General features: G+C 41.2%; 1 protein-coding gene across 1 annotated transcript in view; it reads right to left on the reverse strand.

The window, feature by feature from the left end:
• UNC13C (unc-13 homolog C) overlaps nucleotides 1–24,523 on the reverse strand; it is a 330,670-nt gene that overhangs the window by 58,780 nt on the left and 247,367 nt on the right. Inside the window, exons 21-25 of the mRNA XM_072148188.1 lie at nucleotides 22,509–22,635; nucleotides 20,451–20,547; nucleotides 20,131–20,274; nucleotides 17,046–17,123; nucleotides 11,800–11,877 (exon numbers count right to left, since the gene is read on the reverse strand). Of these exons, the coding sequence (XP_072004289.1) occupies nucleotides 11,800–11,877; nucleotides 17,046–17,123; nucleotides 20,131–20,274; nucleotides 20,451–20,547; nucleotides 22,509–22,635 (524 nt within the window). The remainder of the gene's footprint in view (nucleotides 1–11,799; nucleotides 11,878–17,045; nucleotides 17,124–20,130; nucleotides 20,275–20,450; nucleotides 20,548–22,508; nucleotides 22,636–24,523) is intronic.

The following is a 24,523-nucleotide window of genomic DNA, read 5'->3' on the forward strand; positions in this document are numbered from 1 at the left end:
CTTGGCAAGAAAGTATTAGTTCCTTAGAGCAAGACTGATTATACTAATATAAAATTCTATATACCCCACATGAAGGGGCTGTGTTGAGTCTAATCTGCTAGTTCTCTTGAGTACTATTTGCACCATATAACTGATTGATAAAAAAAGCTTTAAGGCTACTGTAATATTCATAGACTTTCCGATGCTTATTTCTATTCAAGGTACATTACAACTCCAGTCCCATTTACCATATAAACCGCAGGTTATCTCTTGGAGAATAGCCAGTTGAGACCCCATGGGGGCTTCCACTGGAAAGGTTGATCTGTGTGTTGACCCCTTTCTTAGTAGGTATTTATTTCAGAGAAGCAATGGAATGTAGCTTTGTTTATATGGCGAGGCTCTATGCTACTAATAACATCTATAAAACCATTTACCATAACAAATAACCAGTGCTATTATTATGGTTTCTATTATCTTTCAATATTTTATTATAGGTGTGGGTAGGCATTTGGCCATACATATGATTATTCTCTTTTTATTAACAATAATGAAACATAATGAGAATTCCTGACACTCATAGGATGAAATACAGTATGTATACTTATGCTGTTTATTTAATGTAGTGGTAGAATGGAACTTTTTACTTAGCTGCAAAATGTCTTTGTTATAAATGTCTTTTATGCTAGTTACATCTACAATTACCCTGTTAAACAGCTTTGTGAGCCGTTCCTATGCTTTCGCTTCCCATTACATCTACAAAAACTAAAATGACCAAAATGGGATTATTCTTTGTGCTTGGAAACAAACATGATTCTCACTCACCACCAACTTCAATTATCCGAATGCATTAAAAGGGCTAATTGATGGTTAAGAATCATCATAACAAAGGCCATATAGCTTAGTATACCAGCAGGAAGAATAATGCTTTTGTTGTATATCTATATGATTCACAGCACAACTTACATAGGGAAATCATGTGTACACTACACAGCTGGAAGGATGACAATGAAGTATAAAGTTTACATATCAAACACTAAACATTCCAAATTACATGTACAATTAATCTACACTTAAAATTGGTGTAGTGTTCAGAGGAGGTCACTGCAGACCATCTTTTATTTATCTGAATGGGAGCTAAGCTGCAATGGCTTGGTTCTGTCACTACATTTAAAACGTCACCAGCTGCATAGTCCACTCATAAAATGTTATGCTCCACAGTGTACAAGTCCACAGCTACAGTGCACTACTCCACACATACAGTCCATTCCTATAATGCACAGCTCCACATAGAGTACAAGTCCACAGCTATAGTGCACTTCTCCACACATACAGTCCATTCCTATAATGTACAGCTCCACATAGAATACAAGTCTACAGCTATAGTGCACTACTCCACACATACAGTCCACTACTATAATGTACAGCTCCACATAGCGTACAAGTCTACAGCTATAGTGCACTTCTCCACACATACAGTCCATTCCTATAATGCACAGCTCCACATAGAGTACAAGTCCACAGCTATAGTGCACTACTCCACACATACAGTCCATTCCTATAATGTACAGCTCCACATAGAATACAAGTCTACAGCTATAGTGCACTACTCCACACATACAGTCTACTCATATAATGTACAGCTCCACATAGCGTACAAGTCTACAGCTATAGTGCACTTCTCCACACATACAGTCCATTCCTATAATGCACAGCTCCACATAGAGTACAAGTCCACAGCTATAGTGCACTACTCCACACAAACAGTCCATTCCTATAAGGTACAGCTCCACATAGAGTACAAGTCCACAGCTATAGTGCACTACTCCACACATACAGTCTACTCATATAATGAACAGCTCCACATAGAGTACAAGTTCACAGCTATAGTGCACTTCTCCACACATACAGTCCATTCCTATAATGCACAGCTCCACATAGAGTACAAGTCTACAGCTATAGTGCACTACTCCACACATACAGTCTACTCATATAATGAACAGCTCCACATAGAGTACAAGTTCACAGCTATAGTGCACTTCTCCACACATACAGTCCATTCCTATAATGCACAGCTCCACATAGAGTACAAGTCTACAGCTATAGTGCACTACTCCACACATACAGTCCACTCATATAATGTACAGCTCCACATAGAGTACAAGTCCACAGCTATAGTGCACTTCTCCACACATACAGTTTACTCATATAATGTACAGCTCCATATAGAGTACAAGTCTACAGCTATAGTGCACTTCTCCACACATACAGTCCACTCATATAATGTACAGCTCCACATAGCGTACAAGTCTACAGCTATAGTGCACTTCTCCACACATACAGTCCATTCCTATAATGTACAGCTCCACATAGAATACAAGTCTACAGCTATAGTGCACTTCTCCACACATACAGTCCATTCCTATAATGCACAGCTACACATAGAGTACAAGTCTACAGCTATAGTGCACTACTCCACACATACAGTCCACTCATATAATGTACAGCTCCACATAGAGTACAAGTCCACAGCTATAGTGCACTTCTCCACACATACAGTCCATTCCTATAATGCACAGCTCCACATAGAGTACAAGTCTACAGCTATAGTGCACTACTCCACACATACAGTCTACTCATATAATGTACAGCTCCACATAGAGTACAAGTCCACAGCTATAGTGCACTTCTCCACATATACAGTCCATTCCTATAATGCACAGCTCCACATAGAGTACAAGTCTACAGCTATAGTGCACTACTCCACACATACAGTCCACTCATATAATGTACAGCTCCACATAGAGTACAAGTTCACAGCTAGGCTAAGACCACTGCCACTGTGCCAGCTAGGCCAGCAGCTAGGCTAACAACACTGCCACTGTGCCAGCTAGGCCAGCAGCTAGGCTAACACCACTACCACTGTGCCAGCTAGGCCAGCAGCTAGGCTAACACCACTGCCACTGTACCAGCTAGGCCAGCAGCTAGGCTAACACCACTGCCACTGTGCCAGCAGCTAGGCTAACACCACTGCCACTGTGCCAGCTAGACCAGCAGCTAGGCTAACAACACTGCCACTGTGCCAGCTAGGCCAGAAGCTAGGTTTACACAACTGTCACTGTGCCAGCTAGGCCACCAGCTAGGCTAACATCACTGCCACCGTGCCACCTAGGCCAGAAGCTAGGTTTACACCACTAGCACTGTTGCAGCTAGGCCAGGATCTAGGCTTACACCACTGCCACTGTGCCAGCTAGGCCAGGATCTAGGATTACACCACTGCCACTGTGCCAGCTAGGCCAGGATCTAGGCTTACACCACTGCCACTGTGCCAGCTTGGTTAGCACAAGTCTACAGATATAGTGCACTACTCCACAGATACAGTCCATTACTATAATGTACAGCTCCACATAGAGTACAAGTCCACCTAGTCCCACCTAGGCCAGGATCTAGGCTTACACCACTGCCACTGTGCCAGCTAGGCCAGGACCTAGGCTCACACCACTGCCACTGTGCCACCTAGGCCAGAAGCTAGGGTTAAACCACTACCACTGTGCCAGCTAGGCCAGGATCTAGGCTTATACCACTGCCACTGTGCCAGCTAGGCTAACATCACTGCCACTGTGCCAGCAAGGTCAGCAGCTAGGCTAACACCACTGCCACCATGCTAAATAGGCCAGCAGCTAGGCTAACACCACTGCCACTGTGCCAGCAAGGCCAGCAGACAGGCTTACATCAGTGCTACTGTGCCAGCTAGGTCAGCAGCTAGGCTAATACCACTGTCACTGTGCCAGCTAGGCCAGCAGCTAGGCTACCACCACTGCCACTGTGCTAGCTAGGGTAGCAGCCAGGCTAACACCACTGCCACTGTGCCAGCAAGGCCAGCAGACAGGCTTACATCAGTGCTACTGTGCCAGCTAGGTCAGCAGCTAGGCTAATAGCACTGTCACTGTGCCAGCTAGGCCAGCAGCTAGGCTACCACCACTGCCACTGTGCTAGCTAGGGTAGCAGCCAGGCTAACACCACTGCCACTGTGCCAACGAGGGCAGCAGCTAAGATAACATGTAAGTAGTTGAAAATCTAGAATGTTAATGATAACTTGGAATTGTAATGTGTACCACTGTCTGGGCTATATTCAGATTTTGGGAATCCCACCAGATTTTGCACACAGGGCACCCACTTACCTTTTTCCGGTCCTGTGCTCAGCTTCACATAGAAAGTAAACAAGTCTACAGCTATACTGTTCGACTGCTCTGTGTAGACTGTACAGTGCTCAAATCCCCTACAGTCCACACATATATAGTACAGTTCCACATACACAGTTGAAAGCTATAGTGCATAGCTCCACACATATGGTCCACATCTTTATAGTACAGCTGCACTTACACACTGTGACATAACTGGAGTGCACAGGAAAACACTCACAGAGCACACGTCTACAATAAAAGCAAATATAAGTACATAATCCAGAAATATTACAAAATAAAGTATAGATGGAATTGCCTAATGCCTATCAGCTGCAGATTATAACAGGAGACTATGTTGTAAATTGTATTCTAATGATTTCCATAAGGCACATTCCCTCCTAGAGGTGAAGGATAGCAGGATCAGATTCTTACTACTTTACTCATGTTTGGAGGTATGTTTAAAAGCAATGAAGCGGTAAAGCCGCCTGGATGTTCTTCTCACCTTGCATTAAATTTCTTACTTGTATGTAGTAAATGTGATAGGAATGGTTTAATATGTAGCAGACACCTAGGGAGTATTGCAATGACTGGAATAATGGAATAATTGTTGACATTGCTTGACCTCTTTTTGGAAATCTGTCACAATGTGTTTCTTTACATTTGATGTGTATGTTCCCTTTAACCTGATTTGCTTATATTGTGCTACTAAGCTTTAAACAAAAATGCCTTTCAATGGATGTTATTAGAATTATTAATAGTCAGGGGATGAACCTTGTTTACAGAGGAGTTAATAGTCAGGCCTAGGTCAGAAGTCAGGGTTTTAATAATGCATTGTGAATGGTCTCTAAGATACACAGCTTCAGAAAGCCTTTGGTAGTCAGCAGCTTTTTTTTTAACAAAAATGGAAATAGTGCTTTATGTGAACTTTAGATAAGGAGTTAATTACTGGCTGTTGTTGTTTCTGGCTGCACTTTCTAGAAAGTAAAAGCTCCCATGGTTTTCTGGTATAAAGTTTTGTGAAAAAGATAAAACAAAAAGTTCCATAATGATATGCCATTCAAGTATTCATGTAGAAGTCTAGTGGGTGGCCCTATACAATCCTTACTGCAAAGATACTTTTTTATCTGCGTCCTTCTGTCTGCAATAACCCCTCAGTTATCTAGTCTACCAACATCTCTGCATCTGTCTACCAACATCTCTGCATCTTGGTGGGCAGTACTCACACAGGAGCTCTTCCAGGCTGCCTGAATTAGAATCCTGGTGAAATAGGGATAACAAAGTTCTTACACTATAGCCTTGGAGAACATATCTTAGGCTACATTCACACAGAAGTGTGCCTGCCATACCGTAGAATGGCGGGCACATGTCGCCACCGGGGAGAGGAGGAAGTGGTGAGCGCTGCTCACCCCCGCCCCTCTCCATAGAGGAACATTGCACACAGCACCGTATTCCGGGAAAAGATAGGACCTGTCCTACCTTTTCACGGGGTACGGAACGGTGCCGCACCGTACTGCTCCCGTCGGACACCGTGCGCCCATTTCCGGCTATGAGGGATGTATATACACCATATTTACACCGTATATATACGTCGGCTGTATATACGTCCCCCATACATGTGTGTGAATGTAGCCTTAGTGTACATACATTGCCAGTGTATTATACTCAGTAGAACATCTAAGGCCAAATGATTAGTGGGAAATTCTGATGTGACCTCTTTCAGGTATAAGAAGACAATCACATAAGAATACAGAGTTTAGTAGAAGATACACTGGATGAGTAATGTAATCTCCCAACAAGCTATGGACACGACACGGGATAACTGTGGGAAAGCACTTGTTGATTTGATGCAGAAAAGCAGTTGTCTACTGTGTCTTATTTTGTGGTCCACTCTATAACTCTCTTTAGCAACTTTACGAGTACAAAGCCGAATGGAGGTAAGTGAGTGGTTAGTGAGTGCTCAAAGAACAGTATGAGAAAAAAATTGGTGTTTCACTAAAGTATTACCTTTCAATAAAATTACCACAAAATGTGTATAGATTATTGTGTCTGTTTTACTAATAGTGTGGAATTATAACTAATGCATACATCCTTGGTATTTGAAACTGGGTCAGGGGTCCTCTGGAAGGAAGCAGCAGTCAGAAGTGGAGAACTGATCTTAGGTTTCTCAAAGATGCTCATTCATACATAAAAGTCAATACTAAACAGACGACCAGTCACTGATCAATAACTGTCAATACCAAAGAATAATGTCTTGGTCAACAAACCATGAATGTCATCAATAAAAAGTGACATATGAGAATTGTATTCCGGTAACCGGTAATTTTTCTAAATAATAAAATTAATCTGTCCTTGGAGAGACAATTTATCCTAGAAGTCATAATAACAACGAGCCAGAAAAGGTTATCAGCAGCCTATCTTTGGGTCTATCTCTTCTCTTATTCAGTTCCTCCTCCAAACCCTCCATAGAAATCTATAGGAAGCTGTAATGCAATACTTCAGTGAACAGACAGATGTTACCGAGATTTAAGAGTGAATGAAAACTGTAGAAGGAAGGTAGGGGAAAAGAAAAGAGACAGAAAAGAGGAGAAAGAAGGTTCACATACTTACTAGCCTGTTATTCGTGGATAGTTTTTAGTTACAATGGATTAGTTACAAATGGATTAAAGTGCTCTAAATACATTCACTATGTACTTCCCCTACACCAGTGATGGGAACCTTTTAGAGACCGAGTGCCCAAACTACAACCAAAATCCACTTATTTACCATGAAGTGCCAACATGGCATTTCAAGCAGTTACTTATTGCTAATAGTTCTTCAACAACATTCAATTGTTGAAAGAAGGTGGGCAAGACCATCATTGTAGCTTCTCTCCAGGAAGAATGGTGGGTCCAGCAGGATGAGCTCCAAAGACAATGCAGTTTTGTCCACTGATCACCTTACTTTTCCCGCAGTTCAAACAGCTAATGAAATGTTGCTTTAAAATAGCTCTGAGAGCAGCATCTTTTAAGTTGCTTGGGACTGCAGGAAGATTTGGTGGATTTGGTCCTGTTTGGTGAAATTGGGACAATGGCCTGAGTGCCCACAAAAAGGGCTCTGAGTACCACCTCTGGCACCTGTGTCATAGGTTCGCTACCACTGCCCAACACAAATAAAGCGATAGGAATTTCATGGCTACTTATGATCCCCATGATAAAAACAGGTTCCTGTGATGTATTACCTGATCTTAAGCGTGATTTTAATGCAATATACAAGGAACTTGTCTATATGATCAAGGACAAGAAGCTACAGCAAAACCTGTATGGCTTAATCACGGAGCTATTAGAGGCTGAAATGGTTTATTGCCTAGTCCCCCTGGTAAGGGAATGACAATGCCTATGTAACAGCATTCACTCAATTGAAAGTAATGGCCTCTTTTATTGATATTTCTGGGCTCTTCTACCCAAAGGTAAAACGGATTCAGGGACATCAATCTTTCCTATGGATGTCTGTGTTTGGATATATAGTTCAATTTTGTCAGAGATATTGGACACTTTTATCTGGATGCTCATATTTACCCTTAGTGATATGTTTATTGTTAAAAAAATGTCAATCTAATTTATTATTTGTCTCTTATGCAGTGGGGATAAGACAACCTAAAGGGTTCCAGTATTGATCAGAATTGCTAATGTAACCTATGAGAAAACTATTGTCTATACAAAGTTACTTGAATTTACTCAGACCGTGCAAGAGAGGCAGTATACACATATTTATCCACAAAAAAAGAAACCCATAGGGATATTTTGTTATGTAAAAAATTCCTTTGTTCCACCACTCTTTAGTTAAGCATTGAGATCAGTACAAAGGAGATTCACTGAAAGATAGAGATTTTTTATAGTATTTTTAATGTTAAGTTAGTGGTGAAAGACAGGACAGACCTAAATTTTAAGTATGGCTTAGCTGGATCAAACATCAATGGGGCAGATTTATCTTAGGCTACATTCACACAAACGTTCGCCGCGATGAAGAGGAGGAGTAGTGACCCCTTCCCTCTCCATATCCATGCATGGTGCACGGCACAGGGAAAGATGGGACATGTCCTATCTTCTTCCCGTGTATGGAGCGGAATAGTGGCGCACGTGTGTCGTGTACAGCAGCGTATCACTCCGTTCGCCCATTGCTGGCCTATGGGGGAAGTATGTACGGCCACAAGCTTTCGGCTGTATATACGTCCCCCTATGGTCGTGTATATTTTAGTCTTAGTGAGATGCTCTTTTTTGGTTGTATTTTAGTGACTTTTTGGGTGCATTTTTATGTATTTGCTCATGTTTGGTACCTTTTCACAGTAATCTGCCAGAGTTCGCTGTGTAGCATAGATCCTGGTTTGCACCTAATTTGTCTTTGTATTTTTCCTGCTTCCAGATGTTTGTGCGGTATTTAACATTTAATTACGCCTATATGGGTGCAAATAATTGTGCAAAAATACACCAGTCCTGACCATGCTTAGGAAAAGCAATGGTATGATTTGTGTAGCAAAATTGCGCCTATTTTTAAGTTTGCCCCTAGTCAGGCTAGAAAAAGCCCCTGCATTTGACAAGGAGCCAAAATGACAAAAACAAATCAGGTGGAAAAAATAGACTCACAAAAAGAGCTCAGAGAAGGGGGTAATAAGATGACCCCCAATGTGTTTTCAATAAGGGAGAACTACTGCCAGCCATCTATGACAATGGAAAGTCTCCTTTGAGGAAAGTTGGACCCATCATGAAAATCAACATGTTCAATCCTTCTACCCCAGTTGGCAAACCCATACACATAAGATAGTTAGATAGATAGCCCCCACTTTATCTATATGAGTATGTTTGTCTGACTTATATATTATATGTCCTGAAGTTGTATCTAATTATAACATATAATCATGAGGCCTAAGTTAGTGTCCAAACCTAAATTTTATGCTTGTGGAAGAAGATTTTAGTGAAAATGCTTGGGTTTAGAATATTTAAACTTGTTATAAGATGTTGTATCACTGACTAGCAGAAGAAAGATTACAAAAAAGTTTTTGCGCTTTCAGATATCAAATAATAATTCACAATAACTGATTGAATTAGTAGAATGAACTGGATTATATGTAAAAGAAATAAAGGTTCTCTTACACTTCGCTAATCGTGTGCTTTACTATATAAGACCTGGTTTTGAGAACAGAATTTTGTCATAACCTGCACCACAAAAAAAAAAGTGCCTGCCCCACATTTACCAGGGGGTTTAGACAGTATTCAGGCACTTTTACAACTAATAAAACAGAATGGGGCATGATTCATCATCCAGAATGCGATAGCATAAGACTGTCTAGTCTAACTGTGAGCTTACCTACAGACAATTTTCATAAAGCTGCCCCGATATTTTTAGGCCATGATTAAATACAAACTCAAATGTGTATTTTATAGAATTAAGGAAGAAAATAAAACAAAGCAATATGTACTATGTTTCCTTGTTTTCTCTTGTGACCTCTTGTGACCTGTGAGAATGGTTGGATTGGCCTCAGATGGCTATTTTTGTATGTCACATCACTTAAGTAAAAATATATACATATTTTGTTATTTACAGAATAATTCTCTTCAAGCTATATATTTTTGAAGTTTTCATGCCAATGAGACAACTTGTAAAGTGAACACATTGGGGCAAATTTACTTACCCGGTCCATTCGCGTTCCAGCGGCGGCTTCTCCGCTCTGGATTCGGGTCCGGCCGGGATTTAATAAGGTAGTTCTTCCGCCGTCCACCATGTGGCGCTGCTGCGCTGAAAGTAAACTCATCGCGCCGGAATGCACCGAGCTGGACCAGGTGAAGGTAAGCGGTCCTTATGCGACACATTTTCGGTTTTTAAATGCGGCGGTTTTTCCGAATACGTCGGGTTTTCGTTCGGCCACGCCCCCCGATTTCCGTCGCGCGCATGCCAGCGCCGATGCGCCACAATCCGATCGCGTGCGCCAAAATCCCGGGGCAATTTAAGTACAAGCGGCGCAAAACGGAAATATTCGGGTAACACGTCGGGAAAACGCGAATCGGGCCCTTAATAAATGACCCCCACTGTGACAAAAAAGCACAGTGAATTGTGCTTTTTGTGAATATATTAATAAATACCAATTTATTAATATATTGAGCAGGCAGCTTTAGAAACAAAAATATACTGTCTCACATCTTTAATTGTAGCAATGATACAAATACAGTCTTCGAAACTGTTTAATATACATACTGTAGACCATACATTAATAGCATTTCTAAATCTGTCTGCAAATACTGAATCATACAGATAATTCGGCAGATAAGTGGCTGATTGCATCGTGTTAGAATAGGACAATCCAAGCAGAAAGCAGATATTCCCTCTTTTCCTATATCATGCAAACATGAGCCAATGGGCAGGGCATACAGTATCAGATAGTATCCAGTTTTTCAAAAATCAGAACTGAGCTAAAGTTCAGTCTTAGGTTCAGTCTTGTTTTTCATTGATGAAATGAGAGGTCTTTCAGCCCAGTCTGATGTTCTGACACATTTTGGAATATTTGTCAGCCTAGTGCTAAGGCACAAGGTGGGAATCTAGGAGTAACACATGCTAAAGGTTTAGCACCTTTTAGCCTTTATTATCAGGTACCATTCCTAGGCATGCATGGCCAGTATACATATAGATATAGTGACATGGCTCAGCCTACACATTCAGGAGCTTTGGAATCAATATACAGTATTTTGAGATGAAGCTACAAATATTTGGAAACAGCCAAGGAAATAACTATAGTCAAATTATTTCTTTGGGTGGTTTACTAGACACTAGAGGGGTCAATATTAAAATGTAAAAGGTCAATTTACAAAAAATAAAACACATTAACACCCTGGTGTTTACAGACATTTCAAGGGAAATGTATTTTTGTATTTTTGTTCTTTGTTTGGGATGTTTAGTAAAATAATAGGTATCTGATATAATTCCTCTTGCTCCATTGTTCTATAACGTCAATATTGAGCAAAAAGATTGCTTTGCGTTTTGTTCTTAGGCTGGCACGGTCACGATAGCCTGTCAGACTGGCACTGGATTACAGCCTGTAACATATAGTTTGAGGGATCGATGCATGCTCGCCTTGACAAACCTTGTAAAAGGCTATTGCTCCTTCTTTCTTCTGCTCAGATGATGGCAGGTTAAAGGTATTGGACAAAGACATGACACATTACAGACATAGCACAAAACACAAAACTATCAACACATAGAGAAAACACAGTATTCAGGCGATAGGTAACCTGTAGCATTCCCCCTATGGTAAAACTAAATGTCCCTTTAAAGCCATTGCTGGGTGGGGGACAGCTTAGTTTTACTATAATAAGTAAGCTATAAGTTGTCTGAGCCTGCTTCATCCAAAAACAGCGGGAGATGTCTGCATTGTGACTTAAACACACAACATGAAATTTGACTCATTTAAAGATCATTAGCCGGCAGTGTATGCATTACGTGGAGGTAAATGGCTGCTCCACCACTCAGTATCTAGCTATTAACTCTTAATCCCGTAATGTTCCTCTGACAGATCAAATATTGATATAAACGGATTATAGAAAAGGATTTATCTAATGATCTCTAAATGCATTTAAGTAAGACATGAGTGGTCAGCACACACAAGGAGCCTTACCTCTTTCCCTCCCATGTTCTCAAACATCTTTTCCAGTTGGACTCTTAGTTGCTGGATGTTGTTCATTAGAATACATGGCTACAAAACACAATTGGAGAGGATGGTTATGTCATCATAGATTCATAATGAACCTTGTAATATCACAAACTCGAAACTAAAGTCAAAGCATGAGCCCATCCAAAATCACACTGAAAGTCATAAGATGATAAAATGATCTTCCTACATATACATATACGGTAAGTCTTCCCGGACATGATCCATGATCTGTATGTCCTTCAGACATTTGGATTTCTACATAGAAAGGAACCTTGTCTAATGATCTCATTCCAATATAAACACTCCCATTTCTGGTTCAGTTCTCCATTACAGTGCAGATAAATTCAAGATCCTGAGTCTGTCCAAATAGTTCTGTGCAGGGCCTCTAATGAAACAGCTATTACCTCGGCATATACAAGGTTACACATTTCAAAGACTGAGTGTTCCATGGCGGCAGATTAAATTCTGGCCGAAACCTCCTCTGTAAAGTACTACGGGTGACATTCTATTACACTCCTGTGTTATATGTGTGTACTTTATAGAGTGAATATAGTCATTCCTAAAAAGACCCAGCCAACACAGTAATAACAAACAAAGTCACAAAAACTGCAAATAAAAGCTTGAAATGTTCTGCTGAAGTTCTGCTGAAGCAATAATGCAGTGACCTATATTCATTGCCTCCTGTCCACTAGTCCAACTATTGGGTTAGTTAGTCAAATGACCCGATAAATCTGCTTTTATTACACTCTAATAAGCATGCACACATGCATTACTGGACTGGGGAATGTATCCATGTGTATTGTGGACATAACTCCAACCAATGTAAAAGGCTGGAGAGGCTGCATCAGACATTAGGGGAATAGGATGAATTGTCATCGCTGGATTTTATTCTATTCTACCACTATGGCAAGTTTAGTTCCCTCTGGAGCTTTAATAAAGATTAGCTATCGGGGAAACTTGTATAATCAATCATACTAATGAACAAACAGGAATCCCGGGGGTAGGTTAAGTGACAAGCGTTGTAATGTGCACTTACTCATAGATCTTTGCAATTCATGAGACACCACACACTGGCAATTTCATTGCCCTTAAGAGCTCCCTTTCTGCAAAATACTTTACAGTGAGGCTGTCAGTAGTAACTAAAAACATGCCCTTATGGCCATACATTTTGCAAGCGTAAACAAAATAGCATAATTTCAATGAAGATTTGGCTAAAGCACCGTATACATCATTAGAGTGATTGAAGAGGAGCCATTTACCTGTAGTGCCATTATGGTCAGACTTAGGGCTAGGCCCATCAAATTATTTGTTAGGTTTGCTCATCCAATTATGGGAAACCAAAAGTGGCTGGGCAAGCAGGTTTATGGCTACTGGATAGCTTTGTGCTTGTAAACTACGCATGCATTATTTTAATTTAACATACAAAGTATATTTTCTATCAAGGATGGATAGAGAAGTCCATATTATGTGTTAAACATGGTTAATCATGTATGGCTACATCGACTGTCATCATGAAACCCTAACTGTGAAACATATTATAGAGAGCACTAAGCATATTGGTGCTCATCATGGTAAAAGTATTGGAGCTGGTGAGGATGAGCAACAGAAGAACATCAGTGGAGGAGCAAAGAGCCAGATAAAATGGAACTGTAAGGACCCATGCATACAACCATATTGGGGCCATGATCTGGCTGCACAATTTACAGCAGATTTAATACACCAGATCTTGGTGCGGTGAGCATACAATGGGGCTTATTTACTAAGGGTTCATGGATTTCACTTTCGCGGATATTCCAATGTTTTCGGGTTACACATGGCTGTGACAGGTATTTAATAGGGGATTGTGTCGCATGGGATCTTTTTTTGCCGCTATCATGCCAGCTTTCATGTGGCAGAAATCAGGGGGCGGTCATCGCTCGATCCGATGGATTCGGACTGAGCGTGGGGTTTAACTGTAAAATTGTGTCACAGGTCAATGCACTTACATACACCAGGAAGAAGAAGGTGAACTCTGGCAGACCTGATCGGGGAAGCGACACATGCAGAAAATTGGCCACACAATCTAAGTGAATCGTGGCAGAGTTCATTATCGTCGGTCATTACGGATCGAGGATCATACCAGGAATGGGTAAGTAAATGTGCCCCAATGTTTCAGCAGGTCTGATTTCCAGCATGGCCACTCAGCTTCCTATGGAGAAAGAAGGGGTGAGGGGCGCTCTCCTCCCAGCCGTGTGCTTCACCCAGGTTCTGGACCAGGTGAAGCACACAGTCGTGAGAATGGAGCCTCACTGTTAAGGTATGTCCAGACAGGATAGAGTGATCTTTATGGTCTTTATTCCCAATATAATCCCTCATGGGGAAAAGAAGTATTTAGTTAGCCACCAATTGTACAAGTGCTCGCACTTAACCCATAGACCTCAACTATGAGAAAACTATGAGTAAGCAAATCCAGAAAATCAGATTGGGGCAGATTTACTTACCCATCCCTGCACGATCCCCGAGGTGCATTCCCCGACTCCAATGCACAGCTTTCCGGTGCATATAAGTGCTTGATCTTGTGACACAAATTCAAAGTTAAATCCCGCGGTTTGTCTGAGTCAGTAGGGTAGTCCGACGACCCGCCCCCCGATTTCTGTTGCATGAAAGCCGATGCGCCAAAAACCAATCGTGTGCGAAATAATCCCCGGCGCCATCCCCGAAAAGTCGGAAAACACAACGAAAATGCGGCTGCGGGACCCTTAGTAAATAAGCCCCATTGTCTGATTTTTAAAGAATTTATGTGCAAACTATGCGGGAAAATAAGTATTTGCTTAACAACAAAAGTGCATCTCAATACTTTGTTATACATCCTCTGATGGCAATGACAGATATGAAGACTTACAGAAAATGTTTGACAAGGTTGGCATACACTATTGCTCATATGTTGGCCCATTTTTCCATGCAGATCTCCTCTGCAGCAGTGAATTTTTGGGGCAGTCACTGGTCAACATGGACTTTCAACTCCCTCCAAAGGTTTTCAATGGGGTTGAGATCTGGAGACTGGCTAGACTACTCCAGGACCTAAAAATGCTTCTTGCGAATGCTTCTCATTCATTGCCCTGGTGGTGTGCTTGGTGTCATTGTCATGCTTAAAGACCCAGCCACGTTTCATATTCAATGCCCTTGCTGATGATAAAAGGGTTTGCACTTAAAATTTCTAAATATGTGGCCCCATTCATACATTTATGTGCACAGACCAGTTGTCATTTTACCTTTGCAGAGAGAGGGAGAGAAAGATGTTGCCACACATATGCTTCACAGTAGTTATGGTGTTCACTGTCTTACAAACAGTTGCACTTTGGTTTCATTTGACTATATGACATTCTCCCAATACTAATAATAATAATGTGTTACTGACCATAGCTTTTGTTATGTTGGGTCCAGTTTTCTGTAGGTCAATAACTAGGTCCCCCGTGTGGTTCTGGGATTTTTTGGTCACTGTTGTGATTATTTTGACCCTTTATGGTGAACTCTTGCTTGGAGCTTCTGATCGAGGGAAATAATCAGTGGTCTTTTATGTCTTCCATTTTTTTTATTATTGCTCCCACAGTTGATTTCTTCTCAGTCTTCCCAGTCTGGTGCAGATCTACAAATTTGTTTCTGGTGTCCTTAAAAGCTCTTTGGTTGTCACCATAGTAAAATTTGGATTGTGACTGTTTGAGGTCCTGGACTGCTGTCTTTTATATGTCACGAGTGCTCCTGCGACCCATGTCCCAGGTCGCAGGCGCACCCGTGCACCTCCTTGGCCCCCTGCTCGGCTGCGGCAGGCGGACTTATCTGACTGAGCTCCAGCAATGTCTCCCGTGGTCCTGCGTACGTACGCATCTCCTAGGGAGCATGCGCCGGCTTCCTGCTACTTAAAGGGCCAGCGCACTGCTAACTGCTGCTGGTCCTCCCGTGTTCTATAAATAGCTGGCTTTTTCCTGCAAACCCCATCGGATTTTTGTTCTCTATGCCACTGAGAAAGCGTTTCCATTCTGCATGTGTGATTCCCATTGTGACCTCCTACTACGTCCCTGAAGAGCAACCTGGTGGTATCCCGCTGCAGCAAGACAAACCCGCTTTGCGGCGTGCTCTAGTGAGAACCGAGTGCCACTTAAATTCTGCTCCCAGGTGTTGGCTTACATCATCACTCGTGGCGGTACAGAGGAATCCTGACATTATACTGATAACAAGTCCCCCCATAATTTGCAAATAGATTCTTCAAAAGACAATGGGGCAGATTTACTTACCCGGTCCATTCGCATTCTCTGCGCTGGATTGGTCTGGCCATGATTTATTAAGGCAGTTCCTCCGACGCCCACCAGGTGGCGCTGCTGCGCTGAAGTTCCCCGGAAAGCAGTGGAATACACCGAGCCGGGCTGAGTGAAGGTAAGTGCAAGCTCCATGACACATTTTTTGTTTTAAATGTGGCGGTTTTTTCGAATCCGTCGGGTTTTCGTTCTGCCACGCCCCCGATTTCCGTCGCGTGCATGCCAGCGCCGATGCACCACAATCCGATCGCGTGCGCCAAAATCCCGGGGCAATTCAGGGGAAATTGGCGCAAATCGGTAATATTCGGGTTACACGTCGGGAAAACGTGAATCGGGCCCTTAGTAAATGACCCCCAATGTAATTTTCTGGATTTGTTTTCCCATTTTGTCTCTCATAGTGGAGGTCTACTTATGATGTCAGTTAAATGCCTCATATGTTGAGGTAAGAGAACTTGCACAATTGGTGGCTGGCTAAATCCTTTTTTTTCCCCAGTGGAATACACTGTATGGTGATCCACTAGTACCTTGCTAAACCGAACATACAGCATATATGATATCCAATTATGAAGTGAATAGGGGTTATCAATGTACAACCAAGCACTGTCTGATTCTACAACCGAGGACGAATTGGCTTCATGCTATGTAATAATTAATGACCTTCCCATACACGTTGCTATACATTTCCTCTGTAACTTTAAATATGCAAATAATTTACATTACAAGTAATATTATTTTACATCTACTATAACATTCACATGGCAAAAACACTTCAGTTAACAAAGTCATATTATCCAAAGTATCACAAATTGTGTTGATCTAGGCCACCACCAGGGAGGTTCACATTTGCATTTAAAGTTGGAGTGGAAAGCTTTTTAACTCTATAACTAAATACAACAATTTCCAATGTTTTATACTTACCACATTTTCTTTGCCGCAATATAAGCTGAAATCTTTGGATATAATTGCTGCGTACTGAAGGAGCACTTTGTTGATGGTCTAAAATGAAAGCATATATTATTGCAATAGTCTAACAGCATCTACATTGCACACGGTCATTTGCTGACCACTCAGTAAACTCACACTGCTTCCAGTCTACATTGGCATACATTCAAGCTGACTGCATTGGGGGAAAAGTGAACTTGCCAAAAATGTCACCCATGAAAAACGAAGGTTACTGTATGAAAGTAAAAAAAATTGTATCTATCATTACATAAGTTGGCACTACGTGTTGTGTAGAGATGCAATCTCTGGGACACCAATGGCAACAAAAAAGAGACGGCAGCCAGAGTTCAGTGTCCTCTTTAAGGGACTCTGGCACTAGATGTTACTCCACTAGCACTGTCAGACTATAAAATATTATTTCTAGAATAAACTGTTTATGGGAAATCTCAATCATTTTCCAAAAAAAGTTAATTACAAATTTATATGCAAATAATGTAAGTATAGTCAACTTTTGCCTGAGATGAGTAACTTTTTGAGGCTGAAGGAGGTGTCACTTGTTCTACAGTACATAGAAACACACTGGAAAGTCATCTTGCACACTGTAACAGCTTGTGAAGCTGCAACATGGAGAGGCTCTGATAACAACCCCCCAATAGCATAATTTTAAAAGTTGATTTCAAATGGAAGGAGGCCATAGAGTTACAGCACCTGTATCTATGAGTGAGTGTGCCTGGTTTATCATGTTTTATTTTGGTAGATTTCTCTTAAAGGGGTATTTCCACTTCTACAAATTAATGTTATTGTTTGTATTATGAAAAATAATACTATTTTCCAATAGAAAAAAGCTTATAACATGTTTCTGTACAATACATTAATACAAAGTTTCATAAAGAACTGATAGTGGTAGAAAGCTTTTTACATGGTGGGATGTTCAATAGCAATTTGCTGAAATTTTTCTTTCATTTGAAAAGTGATAGTGAACATCTTAGGGAGCAGGTATTAAGAATAATGTGAGATGATGCGCTTCATATAGCACAGTTGGCAGCAGTACAGGAATTATATCCAGGGAGCTGTTCCCGCTGAGCTGATCTATACCAGTCTGGGCAGGCCTAAGGGCTAGCAGGGAGCAGTAACAGTACAGTATCCTAAACTATTCTTCCAAGCGTATATAGGTTTAATTTGGGTCTTAGAAAGCTAAGCTGCCTTTAAAAAGTCAAACGCCATTAATAATATTTTACAAAAAAAGAGTGGTTTTAGATATTTAGGTAATAATTAAAGCAATAAATATATCCAAGGACATTTCTGAATGGGCTGTCAATGGTGCCAAATGCAGCAGAAGTGTTAGGACACACGATGAGGAATGTCAGGCCGAGGCTACAATCACATCATGTCTTCTCTATATGCTCAGTGTACATCCTAGGAAAGCTTCTGACCAAGATGTATCCATAGACGTGTACTGAGGCATCTTTTCTCCCTCTGTCTGACCAGTATAGTATGTCAAATACAGTGGGAAACACCAAACGGAAAGACAAAGCAAACTTTGTCTTTCCATCCTGCTCCCTCCACCTGAGCCAAATACATTTAAAGCAATGGGGGAAAGATTCAAACTATTGCATCCCTTACCCGGGCTCTGCTGAGTGTACACTCAGGAAAGTCCTCAGTGATGTCCCTTGCCAATGTACAGGACAATTACTTCACTGGGGGAAACACCCTGAGCATCAGGGACAATCAATGCCGCTGTTCACTTCTCCCACCTTTAGAGGGGAGGAAAGACAACATATCCCACTGTATGTGCACACAGTGGGATATGTCCCAGGCCTCCATTGTGAGAGTATGTTGGGAATCTGCCTAAATCCTTACAATGGAGGGCAGCAACAATTTGAATGCAGCCTGAAGAACCATTTTCAGCATTGAAGCAATGCTAAATTATGTTATCTGAGGTGGATGAATCAATAGTATAATTACACATGGGGAAACGTAATAGTGGCTGGTTACCATACCCATAGTAAAGTCAGCTAAACTGTCAATTAGGGTGGGGCCTGCCAACTTATAAAATGTATGGAGACCTCATGCCCATTTACACTGAAGATAAGTTGTAACTAAAAGTGTCTGGGAATGGCTTGCCCCAATGATGCATTGACAACCCCTGGTTGCTTTTGCAAACCAAGCACGCATGTGAACGCAGGAATCTACAGGATTAGCTCCAGGGCCGGTGCCAGCACTAGGTATACCTGGGCAAGTGCGGGGGCCGAGGGCTAATGGGGGGCCCACGTAAGGCTGTACAAAAGGAATCCATGCGGGTGAGAGGGCCTGTTTCTAATAAATCTATAGCGGGGTAAGTGGGGCTTTATATAAAATAACCATGAGGGGGCTGTTTGGTATTAGAAACAAGGAAATATTTTTTGAAAAAGGAGACTGTTTTAGTTTCTGAATTTTTTATGCTGTAACGTGAGTTCGCTGCAAAGGGGCCTATTGAGGCTCGTTTGCCCAGTGGCCTACTGTAACCTGAAGCCAACCCTGAATAGCTCTAAGGCTACTTTCACATTGCCGTGTGCACATAGCTGTATGTACGGGGAAAGATAGAGCATGATGTATCTTTTCCCTATGCATGGTACATTACATTGAAATATGTGTGTGGTCACAATAACGCCACCAGGCCCCACAGGCATCTATAGGGATGTATAACAGTAGTGTGAAAGCGGCCTAAGCTCAACTATACAAGTAGACATAGACCACAGTGCACACTTTGTTTCTGTCTACATTATTTGTTTCACATGCTTTATACAAAGGTTATACTGTTGTTTATTGCTTCTGTCTTAATTATACCTTCACCAGGCTTAATCCTCTAGGAAAAGCAGGTAGGAAGGGCTGATGGTAGGGCTGCACTGAAACTGAATCTTCATGTGCCAAGGTTTGCATCTATCTAAATAAACGTTCAGCAATGGAAGGTAAATGAGGTCTGCTTTGAAAACTGAAATCCATGAGTTGGGAAAAATCATCAATTTAAAGCACACATTATATGAAGTACTCATAGACAAAACAACAAGTCACTGAGATTTACCTTTGCAAATCTTCTCATTAAATGAGAAAGGGCTTCCGGATTAGGACATTCCAGTTTCTTGATAATCTCAAAGCTTTGATTTAATTGTGTGAAGACGTCTACAACAGAGCAGGAAAACAAGGCATGTTCTGAGGTGGCCTGGAACTGAGAGGAACAAGGGAGAAGAGCGGAGAATATATTTACTTATAGGACATATTTCCATAATTCAAGTGCACAAAATGATTGAGGTTAAGGTGCTAGTCTGGATCAAAGGCTCAATCTCTGGGAATCGATTCCCATGGAACCTTGTTGTATGTTTTATTAAAATAAAATCAACTTACTCCATCTTTTTTGTCTCTTCCCAAAGCTCCATGAAGAAACTCCATTGAAACGTCTTCATTTTCATCCAACCACTGAATAACAAAAGGCTCAAACCACCTATGAAGAAAACAGCATTTACTATAATAAGGGTGAAACAAATGTACCAAATATAAAAAAAGGGCAGAACACTATTCCAGAGGCTATTCCAGTTTAGGACTGTAAGCATGTGATTATTTTTTCTCACTAACTGATCAATCAGAAAAAAAACTATTCCCATTTTATATCAATTAGGATTGCCAAAATTATTCATATTTACCAAATGCCAGAATAATAAGAGAGAGAGAGAATTTTAAGACCCTTAAAATAAATGACTTTAGTCAAATGTTTCAGATATCCTTCCACAAGCTTCTCACAATAGTTGGTAGTAATTTGAGCCCATTCCTCCTGACAAAACTGAGCCATGTTTGTAGACAACCTTGCTGGCACCTCCCTTTTCAGCTTTGCCCATACATTTTCAATAGGATTGAGAACAGGGCTTTGTGATGGCCTCTCCAAAACATTGACTTTGTTATCCAGTTTGGCAGTATTCTTCAGGTCATTGTCCATTTGGAAGACCCATTTGAGTCCAACTTCCTGGCTGATGTTTGAGATGTTGTTTCAGTATTGACACAGAGGGGCAGATTTAATTACCCGGTCCATTCGCAATCCAGCGGCGGGTTCTGTGTGGAGGATTCGGGTCTTCTGGCGATTCACTAAGGTAGTTCCCCCGATGTTCACTAGGTGTCGCTGTGCTGAAGTTCCTCAGAGTGCACTGAAGTTCACCAAGCCAGGCCAGGTGAAGGTAAGCGCGTGTCAAGCGACACTTTTTTTTTTAAAATGCGGCGGTTTTTCCTAATCCATCAGGTTTTCTTACGGCCACGTGCACGCCGGTGCGCAACAATCCGATCGCGTGCGCCAAAACCCCGGACCAATTCTGGGAAAATCGGCGCAAAATGGAAAAATTTGGGTAACCCGCCAGAAAAGCACGAATAGGGCCCTTAGTAAATGACCCCCATAAAGTTATTTCCTCATAACACCATCTATTTTGTGAAGAACACCAATCTCTCCTGCAGTAAAACAACCCCACAACATGATGCTGCCACCCCTGTTTGGATGGTGTTTGCAGGGATGTCCCTTTTTCTTCAAAATGCAAACATAACAATGGTCATTATGGCCAAACAGTTCCATTTAAGTTTCTTAAGACCACAGCGTGTGTCTCCAAAAGTTAAAGTCTTTACTCCTGAGTACATTTGCAAACATTAATCTGGCTTCTTTTGTTTCTTTTGGAGTAATGAACTCATTTCCCTGTGGATAATGAAATACTTCGACCAGCTACAGCCAGCATCTTCACAAGGTGTTTCACTTTTGTTCTGTGAATGACATGCACCAAAGCACTTTCATCCAGTGTCCTTCCTGAGGGTATGATGGCTGGATACTCTCAGTTTGCTTATAATTGTTGGTACCGATGAACAGGGCACCTTCATGTAAAAGAATGAACCAGACTTGTGCAAGACCATAATTCTCTTCTTGATGCCAATAAACATCCAAAGACATGATATAATAATATGACATGTCCCAAATTTTTTAAAGGCGTACTAACCTTGGTATGTAAACTTTTAACTTTGCAGAAAGTCATAAAAATGGCTGACACCTAGCAAATATAAATAATTGTGGTAATCCTAATTGACCTAAAACAGCAAAGGTCAATTCTAATTTCATATTCCCTTATAATACAAGTTGACTTATGTTTCTTTTTAACATACTCAAGTCACTTCATGGTTAAGTAAAAAAATATTCAAACGAAAGAAAATTATATTTTTGTACAGCAGAAAAGCAACAATAAACTGTAAAAAACTGAATTGTTAATATACATCCCATCAGAAAAAGTCATATAATATGTAGCCTAAACCCTCATAATATGAGCTCTATGTCATATGATCTTTTCATAATTGCCAGATGTGAACTGAAATGTACAATTGACAATAATTTGATCTATTTTCAGAATAAATTTAATTTAGGAACAGAGAAAGAAGACTTACAGAGAATACTCCGGGACGGTATCCTTGAATGCGGGAAGTTCTCGAACGTATTCATTATAGAACCATTTTACTTTGAAGTGCAAATTCATATAATCTGTACTCTTGCATAGACGATGCTTTTCATGTTCTGTAATAGAAAGATTTAAAACCTCCATTGTACGTCCAGAGTAACAATACATTGTAGCAATTTCATTGTTGGGATTATGTATACAAGAAAATTGTGTGATGTGTGAAGAGCATGAACCGCTTCTCAAATACCATCTTCAGCACAGACTACAAACACTCCCATAGAATGTGAAATGAAATATTTCATAGTTAAATTTGAGCTGATAAGATATGCCCTTCCTAAATACAAGACTTATACTGAGTATGCTTACAAATAAATCTGAGATGAACAGTACCATAAGGAGCTGAAGCTCCCAGCGTTGCCCGGGATAGCAAACAACTGCTCTTGGCTATAATAAAATAGAATGGGTTAACTAAAAATATTTTATTTGTATCTATTTCTCTCTCTCTCTCTCTGACTTTCCATGAATGTTTCTGTCTCTGAGTATCTCTGACTGTCTCTGTCTGTTTCTGTCTCTAACTGTCTCTGACTGTCTCTGGCACTGTCTGTCTCTGGCACTGACCGCCTCTATTACTGACCATCTCTATCACTGACTGTCTCTATCACTGACTGTCTCTAACTGTCTCTGTAGCTGACTGTCTCTGACTGTCTGTTTCTGAATGCTTATGTCTCTGAGTGTTTCTGACTGTGTCTTTCTGTCTCTGTATCCAGGTGTCTCTGTCTCTGACTTTCTCAGACTGTCTTTGTCTCTGATTGTCTCTGACTTTCTCAGACTGTCTTCGAATTCTCCGACTGTCTCTGACTTTCTCTGACTATCTTTGTCTCTGTTTTTCTCTGTCTGTCTCTTACTGTGACCGTCTTTAACTGTCTCTGTATTCGTCTCTGACTGTCACTTTGTATATGGGTGGATTTATCAGAAGTCTCTGAGAGAAGAACGGTTATAGTTGCCCACAGCAAGTTTCATTCCCATAGCTGTTTATAAAATTACAGCTGATCTCTGATTGGATTCCATGGGCAACTGGAACAGATTTTTCTCAGACATTTCTTATACATTTCCCTCATCTCTGTATCCTTATCCATATTAACTCATACATATAAATCTTATACTCATTGCCTATCAAAGCTCAGAGCTCATATTAATGACCTGTGGCAGAATAGCAACCAATCAAGGCTCAGCTTCTACTTGCCACCACAACAGCAGACAATGGGGCAGATTTACTTACCCAGTCCATTCGCGATCCAGCGCGCGTTCTCTGCGGTGGATTCAGGTCTTCTGGCGATTCACTAAGGCAGTTCCTCCGATATCCACCAGGTCCGCCGAGGTCCACCGGAGTTCACGATCCATTCGTGGGTGAAGGTAAGCGCGTGTCCAGCGACACTTTTTTTAAAAAAAAATGCGTCGGTTTCTCCGAATCCATCGGGTTTTCATTCGGCCACGCCCCCCATTTCTGTCGCGTGCACGCCAGCGCCAATGCGGCACAATCTGATCGCGTGCACCAAAAACCCAGGGCATTTCAGGGAAAATCGGCGCAAATCGGAAATATTCGGGTAGCATGTCGGGAAAACGTGAATCGGGCCCTAGTAAATGATCCCCAATGGCTCCTATATATGGTGGTTAATAAGTGTATTTTGGATTATGCAGGGTTAAACTTCCATCTCAAAACCTACTCTATGACGTTCCTTGAGTCACAGAGAGCAGCAGTGCAAAATTTGGTGATTTTAAACCGAATGGTGCAGATTCCTTTAGTGGACATACATACATACATACATACACATACACACTCAGCTTTATTTATTAGATAGTTCGCACATCCCTCCTATGTTAGTACAATACCATTTTTACTCTTATCAAAGTTAAGTCTGCCTGTCTTTTACCTTTCATAGTTTTCCTTAACACCAAATACATAAAAAAACCTACATCCACCACCAACCTTTTGGTACAGGAAAA

Source organism: Engystomops pustulosus, chromosome 4 (genome assembly GCF_040894005.1).
Source record: "Engystomops pustulosus chromosome 4, aEngPut4.maternal, whole genome shotgun sequence".
In the NCBI taxonomy this organism is placed as follows: Eukaryota; Metazoa; Chordata; class Amphibia; order Anura; family Leptodactylidae; genus Engystomops; species Engystomops pustulosus.